Source organism: Pan troglodytes, chromosome 21, assembly GCF_028858775.2.
Source record: "Pan troglodytes isolate AG18354 chromosome 21, NHGRI_mPanTro3-v2.0_pri, whole genome shotgun sequence".
NCBI lineage: Eukaryota > Metazoa > Chordata > Mammalia > Primates > Hominidae > Pan > Pan troglodytes.
The window spans coordinates 40,744,851-40,755,580 of NC_072419.2; the positions used below are offsets into that span (position 1 = coordinate 40,744,851).

At 40.8% G+C, this 10,730-nt stretch overlaps 1 protein-coding gene across 10 annotated transcripts in view; it reads left to right on the forward strand.

Moving 5' to 3' along the window:
• ITCH (itchy E3 ubiquitin protein ligase) overlaps positions 1–4,447 on the forward strand; it is a 148,118-nt gene extending 143,671 nt beyond the window's left edge. For 8 of the 10 annotated variants that reach the window (XM_003954427.6, XM_016937730.4, XM_054674658.2 and 5 more), the window contains one exon: positions 3,120–4,447. In XM_003954427.6, the coding sequence (XP_003954476.3) occupies positions 3,120–3,219 (100 nt within the window). In that variant the 3' untranslated portion in view covers positions 3,220–4,447. The remainder of the gene's footprint in view (positions 1–3,119) is intronic. The other 2 variants (XR_010154201.1, XR_010154200.1) reach the window with 1 other exon arrangement.
• Positions 4,448–10,730: the final 6,283 nt, after the last annotated feature.

Genomic DNA, 10,730 nt, shown 5'->3' on the forward strand with positions numbered 1-10,730 from the left:
TCCTTTTTGTTTTTATACATAATGTTTTGTACATGCATGTAGTGTTTAAGTAACAATTTTATTGATATATAATTTACAGATTATAAAACTCACCTTCTTAAATTATGCAGTTCGGTTCAGTGGGTTTTTTTTGTTTGTTTGTTTGTTTGTTTGTTTTTGAGACAGGGTCTCACTTTGTAGACCAGGCTGGAGTGCAGTGGTTTGATCTCAGCTCACTGCAACCTCCGCCTCCCAGGTTCAAGCAATTCTCTTGCCTCAGCCTCCCAAGCAGCTGGGATTACAGGCGCCCGTGACCACGCCCAGCTAATTTTTGTATTTTTAGTACAGATGGGGTTTCACCATGTTGGTCAGGCCGGTCTCAAACTCCTGATCTCAGGTGATCCACCCACCTCGGCCTCCCAAAGTGTTGAGATTACAGGCGTGAGCTGCCGCATCTGGCCTGTTCAGTGATTTTAGCATATTTATGAGGTTATGTAAGCATCATTACTGTCTAATTCCAGAATTTTTTCACCCTCCCAAAAATCCATGTACCCATTAGCAGTCACTCCCCTTTTACCCCCTGTGTAGCCCTTGGTAACCACTAATCTACTTTCTGTCTCTATGAATTTTCCTGTTCTGGACATTTCATATAAAATGAATCATACGATAAATATATAACTTTTTTTTTTTTTTTTTTTTTGGAGACAGAGTCTCTCTCTGTCACCCAGGCTGGAGCGCAGTGGCGTGATCTCAGCTCATTGCAACCTCTGCCTCCTGGGTTCAAGTGATTCTCCTGCCTCAGCCTCCCGAGTAGCTGGGACTATAGGCAGCATGCACCACCACGCATGGCTAATTTTTGTATTTTTAGTAGAGACGGGGTTTCACTATGTTCGCCAGGCTGTTCTTGAACTCCTGACCTTGTGATCCACCCACTTTGGCCTCCCAAAGTCCTGGGATTACAGGCGTGAGCCACTGCCCCCAGCCAAATATACAACCTTTTGTGTGTAGCTTCTTTTACTTAGCATGTTTTCAAGGTTCATCCATGGTCTAGCATATACAGTATTTCATTCCTTTTTAAAATTAATTGTTGGGTTTAATATACATAACATAGAATTTACCATTTTTAAGTGTGTACAGTTCAGTGGCATTAAGCGCATTCATATCATTATGCAGTCATCACCATCACCTATCTCCAAAAATTGTTTCTTTTGTTGAGACATGTCTCACTCTGTCACCCAGGCTGGAGTGCTGTAGCTCAATCTCCACTCATGCACCCTCCACCTCCCGGGCTCAAACTGTCCTCCTACCTTAGCCTCCCAAGTAGCTGGGATGACAGGCATGTGCTACCACACCTGGCCAATTTCTAAACTTTTTGTAGAGACAGAGTCTTACTTTGTTGCTCAGGCTGGTCTCGACCTCTTGAGCTCAAGCAATACTCCTGCCTTGGCCTCCCAAAGTGCTGGAATTACAGGCCATCATGCCAGACCTAAAACATTTTTCATCTTGTAAAATTGAAATGGTACCCATTAAAGCAGGGGTCCCCAACTCCTGGTCCCCAGCCTGTTAGGAACTGGGCTGCACAGCAGGAGGTAAGTGGAGGGTGAATGAGCATTACCTGCTGAGCTCCACCACTTGTCAGATCAGCAGAGGCATTAGATTCTCATAGGAGCAATAACTATTGTGAACTGTGCATGCGAGGGATCTAGATTGTGCATTCCTTACAAGTATCTAACCTGAGGTGGAACAGTTTCATCCTGAAACCATCCCCCTCCCCACTCCTGTCCATGGAAAAATTGTCTTCCACAAAACCATTGCCTGGTGCCAAAAAGGTTGGATACTGCTGCTTTATTTTATTTTATTTTTTTTATTTTTTTATTTTTTTTTGAGATGGAGTCTCGCTCTGTCGCCCAGGCTGGAGTGCAGTGGCGCGATCTCGGCTCACTGCAAGCTCCGCCTCCCGGGTTCACGCCATTCTCCTGCCTCAGCCTCCCGAGTAGCTGGGACTACAGGCGCCCGCTACCACGCCCGGCTAATTTTTTTTTTGTATTTTTAGTAGAGACGGGGTTTCACCGTGTTAGCCAGGATGGTCTCGATCTCCTGACCTCGTGATCCGCCCGCCTCGGCCTCCCAAAGTGCTGGGATTACAGGCGTGAGCCACCGCGCCCGGCCTGCTGCTTTAAACAATGACTCCCCATGACTCCCTTTCCCCAGGTCCTGGCAAACATCATTCTACTACTGTTTCTATGATTCTTTAGTACTTCGTAAGTGTAGAATCATACCTTATTTGTCCTTTCCTGGCTGGCTTATTTCACTTAGAATAATATCTTTAATTTTCATCCATGTTGTAGCATGTGTCAGCATTTCCTTCTTTTTAATGCTGAATAATATTTGATAGTCTGGATATACTACATTTTGTTTATACATTCATCTGTCCATGGACACTTAGATTATTTCCACCTTTTGGCTGTTTATGCTGCTATAAACATAGGTATACTGTGGTAGAATATAGATATATCTGTCCATGGCCCTGCTTTCAGTTGTTTTGGGTATATACCCAGAGGTGGAATTCCTTGATCATGTAGTAATTCTATTTTTAATTTTTTGGGGGAATCTCGCCATACTGTTTTCCATAGTGACTACACTGCGTTATATTCCTACCTGTAGTGCAGAGGGGCTCCAATTTCTCCACATCCTCACATCCTTTTCAACTCTTGTTTTCTTCTGTTTTTTTTTGTTGTTGTTGTTGTTGTTGTTTTGGTGTTTTAAATAATAGCCATCCCAACAGGTGTGAAGTGGTATCTCATTGTGGTTTTTATTTGCATGGTAAAGGATGTTGAGCATTTTTTAAATGTGCTTATTGGTCATTTGTATGTCTTTGGAGAAATCTCTATCCTTTGTTCATTTTTAAATATTGTTGAGTTTTAAGTTTTTTATATATTTTGGATACCAGTCCTTTATCAGATATATGATTTACAAATATTTTTTCCCATTTTTGGGTTATTTCACTTTCTTGATGGTATCCTTTGAAGCACAGTAGTATATTTTTGTGCTTCTATAGTAGTGTATAAAGTAGTATACTACACTACTCATTTGATTCTTTGCATATTTCCTTTTCTCAAACTAACAATTCTTGCTTTTAGTTTTAATCGCCTGGACCTGCCACCATACAAGAGCTATGAGCAACTGAAGGAAAAGCTGTTGTTTGCCATAGAAGAAACAGAAGGATTTGGACAAGAGTAACTTCTGAGAACTTGCACCATGAATGGGCAAGAACTTATTTGCAATGTTTGTCCTTCTCTGCCTGTTGCACATCTTGTAAAATTGGACAATGGCTCTTTAGAGAGTTATCTGAGTGTAAGTAAATTAATGTTCTCATTTAGATTTATCTCCCAGTGATTTCTACTCAGCGTTTCCAGAAATCAGGTCTGCAAATGACTAGTCAGAACCTTGCTTAACATGAGATTTTAACACAACAATGAAATTTGCCTTGTCTTATTCCACTAGTTTGTTCCTTTAACAACAATTTTTTATATGTGTCAAAAGTCTCACTTGGGAGTAGTGTTTTTTTCTTTTAGAGATTCTGCAGATATGCAGAATCCTTTGGTAACTGCAATATACAAGATCTTCCTATTAAGCCTCTTGGTAAGAGGCATTTGTTAAAAGTGCAAGCTTACTCCTGCTTCTGGGGATGTGAGCAAAATTCGGGCTTGTGTTCTCCCTCTCATTTTAGTCTGACTTGACTGTTGTTTTTCCTTTCTGGAGCATGAATCCATACATCATTCCTGGAAGTGATGCAAGACTCTTGCATCTCTACAAAGTAGTTTTGTCAATTTGAATTCAGGGAAAAGTTGGTCACAGCCTGCAAATGACTTCATTTGGAAGTCTGATTGTTTCAGTTGCCTGACAAATACTACACTTTACAAACAATGTTAACACTGTGATTCCTTCATTGTTTTAAGAAGTTAACCTAGGGCCGGGCATGGTGGCTCATACCTGTAATCCTAGCACTCTGGGAGGCCGAGGCAGGAGGATCCCTTTAGCCCAGGAGTTAAAGACCAGCCTGGGCAACATAGGGAGACCCTGTCTTTTTTTTGGGCAGCGTGGTGGGGGATAAATAAATAAAAGGAAAAAAAACTTAGCCTAGAATTAGAATTAATTTTAATTGACTTCATCTAAAGATGTCTCTGGTGATTTTTATATGTTCCGCTATATAATTGATGCTTTATAGTTTTATCATAATCCAACAACTTCAGTTGTATTTAATTATTGTTAAGGAGTTTAAGACTAGAAAGACTAGAGTGCTTTCTAGTCCAAATAGAGGTCAGTGAAACAGCTTTTGACATCAGATTTTCATTTGAGAGGGAGAGCTGTGGTACTGGCTAAAAAGAAAGGAAGATAACATCCAGTAACCACAGGAATATATTCTCTGTGAATTAAAAGTCTTCAAAGTTATCATTTCTCTGACATATGTTGGAGTAGTCATTTCCATTCTTTACATTGTCATGAACTGGATTGATAACCCTCGTCTGCAATATTCTTTTCACCCCTAAAATTTTTAACAGGGTTTCCTTTTTTTCTCATGACTATTTAAGTTTAGATTGCTCCATTATTAACTGATTAATGCACTTTGAAGTTCTCTGGAATTAATTATTTTAACATGGCCTAGCTTCGACTGTCAAGGTGGCTGTTATAAATTTGACTTCATTGGCAGTGGATGAAGCCTAAGCCAGCTGAGTCCCTATCATAGCTGAACCCTGAGGACAGCCTCATAGCTCATGTATCAGGGACTTTTGCCACATTTCAGAGGCATAGCATGAACAAGTAATATTAAGCCAAGAATAAGCAGCAGAACCCTGTTCCATATGGAAAAAAGAAAAACAATTTTTTGTCCCTAATGTTCTTCCTTTTACATCCTGGAACAACAATAAAAACATTTTTTTAAACTTGTCTACTGTAAGATACTGCCATCATAAAGCAGAGACTTACATGAGTGAAAGGGTTGCCTCATCAAGAAGCTCAGTGTAAATGGGGAGGCTAGGCTTTCCCCAGCCCTATGGTTTTTTTATTTCATGTACCCCAGGAAATACTGTGTGGTTTCTAAAAGCCCTGGTTGTTAAAAGTAGGGACTCTGCCTTTTTGTTGGTAGGGAGAAAAAACGCTATTGCTTTGTCTTACAGAGCGAATGTCTGCCAACTACCCGTTCATTATATAAGTCTGAACTTGGTAATATATGGCTAATGAAGATTAAGCCCTCTATAAAGACTTCCTGTTGAGGTGAATTCTCATACTGAAATGTAGTTACCTACAATATTTACTAGAGATTTATGAAATTAAATTAAGAGATAATGTAAGAAAATACATTTTTTTGGTTCTATATAATGCTTCATGATTCATTTAGGGACCTAGAAATATTGTGTGAAAATATATAAATATCACCCAAAAGGCTTTCTGCCCTATATTTTTAAAATACAGAATAGTTATATTTGAAGTAGCCCTGGCCCTAGTTCTATAGGGCTTGGCTATTTAATATTTTTATGGAAGAAGTGTTTAGTTCTGGAAAAGGTAAATGCTTGTATATATTTTTGCAGCCTGGGATCTCCCTACTCCATTTTTTCCTTTAATTTAAGTGGCCACATGTATATGTCTTCCCTGCTGTGTTAGGAAAATGGGGGCTGGATATCCCAAGAATCAGAGGTTATATAAAAATACTGCAAATAGACCGCAGACATAAATATCTACCAAATGCTATCTTAAATTTTGGTCCAAACTGAACATATGGAAATAGATTTATTATAAGTATTTACTTAGAGCTTTTTCTTAAATCTGAACTAAATTGCTTTTAGAAGTCTTTTTCTTTGTAAGCATTGTAAATGCTAATAAATCCTGTTAATTTTTTTTTTTTTTTTTTTTTTTTTTTTTACTGCATGTTACATTGAAATAAAAACAAAGTAAAATGAGCAATTGCCTTATTGTTCTGCTCTTTTGCAGGGGGTGGGGGTTGGGGAAGACAGCATTCCACAGCCTGGTCAGGAGGGAAGGGCCTCACTTGTTTCATCAAATGGAGTGGTTTAAAATTGATCAAGCAGCTCATAATAATGAATTCCTGCTCTGTCTTTTATTATCTTATGTCAGAGTGCAGCAAAATCTCATTTCATAAGACTTACAATAACTCTATTTAAAATTCAGGTATTGTACTCGGGAGGCTGAGGTGGGAGGATCCCAGGAGTTCAAATCCTGCCTGGGCAACATAGCAAGACCCTGTCTCTTAAAAAAACAAAAAGACATATTCAGGTACTGATTTTTCATCAAGAGATTGACATACCAATGATCAGAAATTTTAGTGAAACTTGACTCAACTATACACAAAGTTCTCATCCTAAATGAACTATTTCAGTCAAGCCCACTCTACCACTTTTTACTTATCTGGTTAATAATCCGAAATGTTACCGGGGTTGACTCACGGAATTAAATTTTTCCTCTATTTTTATATCCTTCCGTGTTGTGGATGTAACTTACCTTTCTAAACTCCTTTAGAGTTAACGACTTCTATTTAGTATTGTTGGTATCTCCAGCCCCCCTCCTTTTTTTGTTTTTCTTTTAGTTATTTACTTTGTTTGTATAATTTGCTTTCATTAACTAAAAATGGAATTGGCAGCACTGGATTTTATATTACTGTATTAAGAGTACCTTTGTTTTCTTGATCTGTTACTTATAATACTCAGGTAATGCTACAAATATTACAGGGAGTCAAATGCTTTTATAAAGTTCCTTCAGTGGTTGCCTCACTTGCGTTTTCCTACAAGATGTAAGACTGTTTATAATTAAACTTTTTTGGTCCTTCATTTGCATGCTTTTCTATCAGTCTTGGGTAAGGAGGGGTCTCTTTCCTCTCTCCCCGGCCCCACCTTCTGAGACTTATATGTGACCAGGTCACATAGATTTCTGCCTCTCTGCTTTTTTAAGTGGCAAGTTACAGCCCGTCTGGATTGTGGTATTGTTCCCAGACCAAATCAAGGGTTGGACTGCTTATTCTCGCAGCCCAATAATGAGGTGCAGATGAACTGAGAAAGGAGGGAGTTTATTTCTGTAACCAGGTATGGGGAGAAAGCCTGGAAATGATCCCAAGACCAACTCAAAACTACAAAGTTTTCCAGAGCTTATTTACATTATAAGCTATATGTCTACATGTGAGTGTACATTCATCTAAAGACATAAGTGATTCACTTTTTTAAATCTATAAATAAGATCTGAGTCCTGAAGACCTTCCTCTGGAGCCTCAGTAAATTTACTTAATCTAAATGGGTCCAGGTGCTGGGGTGATTACCCTTATCTTGTTTCCTGCTAAATCATGGAGGTTTGGGGACTTCCTTCAGACCCCCCAGTAAACTTGTTTGTGGAGGCCTTCAGACCCCCTCAATAAGTTCCTTCAGACCCCCAATAAAACTTGTTTAATCCTAAATGGGTTCCTTTGTTATCTTGTCATGCTTCAAGGCCCAGAAAAGGCCTGGGCAAAACCCTTGGTGGCCTTTTGTTACATTCTAGCCTTTGTATAAGGGCCCTCACTCTTTCAGCTTTTAATATTTAACTTAACCACTCAGTTAGTGCTGAAACAGTTGTTATGGAGGCCTGCGTTATTGAGATCTGGCCTGCCACGGTACGGGTAGAAAAAAACTAGAAAGAGCTGTTGCAGATGAGACTGGATTTGGTGCCCATGTTGAAGATGAAGATATCTGCAGGGGCCATCAACCAACATAAAGGCCTCCATATGAATTGCTTTTCTGAGACAACTAAAAGACCGGGACCACAGGCATGAGTGCTGAGTAGAGAACCACCAACTAGCTAGCTGTCAAGACTGTTACCAAGACTGTTCTCAACAAGCTGACCTGGTTACCAGTGTCGGTAGACCTTTGTCTTATTAGGAAGCTCAGGTGATTATGCTCTCATTTAAAACAGAACCAGTGGAGAGAGACTAAGGGAAGAGGAATTTTTTAATACGGCTGATCTAACATGGACTAGAGGACAAAAACTGCAGGCCCCTCCCAGGTCCTGAGTAGTTAGTAGACCCTATCCTGTTTATTCTGTCCAATGGAAGCTGCTAGAATGCTCTAGTTTCATTGTGGCTTAGAATAAGGGGAAAAATATGCCCCGCTAAGTGAGGGTCAATGGTCAGTAAGTAATTGTTCTTACTGGCCATTGGCTCTCATCCCAAACCCTACAGATCATCAAACTGGGACTCAGCTGTGACTGACTGGCTGTTCTCTGGACTTTTTAAGTGTCTCTCTCACATTATGTAACTCCAGTACAGGAGCTGCTCTCTCTCCCAGCCCATTTCAGTTGTCAATTCTTCCATGTTCGTAGGACTCCTTTGTGATCAGGATATCTGGAGTGAGGAGCCAGGGGAATATTCCTGGTTGGCAAGGAAAAGAGGGCCTTAAACATAAATCCCAGAAGGACACTGTTGATCACTTATGCACAGGGGTCTGTTAATAAGCAAAGAGTGGCTATGGACAAGAGGATTTCCTCAAAGCACCCCACAGGGAAGGACCTTGACAATTTGTAGTCATACTTGAAAGATCACTAAAAACAGCCCTCCTGTTATTTTTCTTCTAATTCAGACCTGTTGTTCTATTTGTCTTCCATATCATAGCAACCAGTACCACACCCATATTCATTTAATACCAAAACAACTGTCAACATTTATCACTATGTGCAGGACACTGGTAGATATGCTATGTGCAGTGTCACTTAGTCTTCCTGTTTTTGTTAATGATTATCTCTGTTTTACAAGAAAATAGAGGCTCAAAATGATTGAATCATGTCCACAACTATTAAGTAGAAAGAATACAGGCTGGAATCCAGGATGGTTTGACTCTAAAGCATGCATACTTTACCATTTTTGTTGTACTGCTACTTACCACAACACTGGGAGTCGAATGTGACCAATTTTGCCATTCCATTTAATTAGTCTCCAAATCCTATCCCCAAAACTTTTTTTTTTTTTTTTTTTTTTGAGATGGAGTTGCGCTCTGTCGCCCAGGCTGGAGTGCAGTGGCGCAATCTCGGCTCGCTGCAACCTCCACCTCCCGGGTTCAAGTAATTCTGCCTCAGCCTCCCTAGTAGCTGGGATTACAGGTGCCCATCACCAATGCACGGCTAATTTTTGTATTTTTAGTAGAGATGGGGTTTCCCCACGTTGGCCAGGCTGGTCTCGAACTCCTGACCTCAGGTGATCCGCCCGCCTTGGCCTCCCAAGTGTTTGGATTACAGGCATGAGCCACCGTGCCTGGCCCCAAAACTTTTAAAAATCCCTTCTCTCAGAGCTGACAACATTGCCACAGCCCACGTGCTTCCTCCCTAATCTGGCTGACCATAACAGCATCCTGTCTTCATTTTTCCATCCTCCTCGCTCCAGTATATCTTCTGTACTACCTCAGGATTATCTGTGGAAGACCTGTCTCATGCCTCCTCTACCTAAAATTTTACAGTGGTTTCTCCATTACCGCAGAATAAAACTTTTTTTTCTTTTTTTTGAGACGGAGTCTTGTTCTGTCGCCCAGGCTGGAGTGCAGTGGCGCGATCTTGGCTCACTGCAACCGCCGCCTCCTGGGTTCACGCGATTCTCCTGCCTCAGCCTCCCCGAATAGCTGGGGTTACAGGCGCACACCACCACCCCCGGCTAATTTTTTGTGTATTTTTAGTAGAGGGGCTTTCACTATGTTGGCCAGACTGGTCTCGAACTCCTGACCTCGTGATCCGCCCGCCTTGGCCTCCCAAAGTGCTGAGATTACAGGTGTGAGCCACTGCGCCGGGCCAAAACTCTTAAAGTTTGTAAGCCTGCCACTCCGGGACATTCTTGGTCCTATTCCAGCTCCTCCATTCTCATTTTGGCTCCTGTCACATGAACTATTGGCCATTCTCTTTTTTGCTTCTGGGATTGTAATCTGTTAAAATCCTTTCACTCCTCTCAGTCTGGTTTTCCATGGGCAAGACAGTGGTGATTCTTCCAGTGCTTATCTTCCAGGATGTTTTAGGGTCCAGTCTCTGCAGCACTTCTTCCCCTTGCTAAATGCTTTCCTAATGTTTCCAGCATTCAATAGAAATTCCTTTGGATCCAGTCCTTTTAAAAATTTATTTTGAAATAATTTTACATTTACAGAGCTGTTGCAAAAATGGTTAAGAGTTCCTGCACAGTCTTCACCCAGCTTTCTCCAATGTTATGATCCCACATAACCATGCTAGAATTACCAAAACTAATAAATTAACACTGGTAAAAATAACACTAAACTACAGCCCTTACTCAGATTTCACCAATTTTCCCACCCATGTTATTTTTCTTTCTCCTTACTCCTCTAATCTGTGACAGTTCCGCATTCATTCCTTGCTTTCATGACTTTGAGATTTTGGGGGGCGGGGGCGGGGTACAGGTATCTTGTAGAACATCCCTCACACTGGATTTAGTGAAGTTTTCTCATGGTTTAAGGCTGGGAGTTTTTGTGGAAAATGACTCGGAGGTGATGTGCCCTTAACGCATTTTTATCGGGGCACACGGCATCAATATCTCCCCTTGCCAGTAATACTAACTTTGATCTGGTTACGGTGGTGTCTGCTAGGTTTCTTCGCAGTAAAGTCAATCCTCTTAACATGCAGACACTCCTGGAAGGAGAACCAAATCCTTCCTCACTGAAGAGCAGCTACTGTGGAATGAAACTTTGGAGTTAGATCATCGTTGAATCCAGCAAGCTACAGTGCCT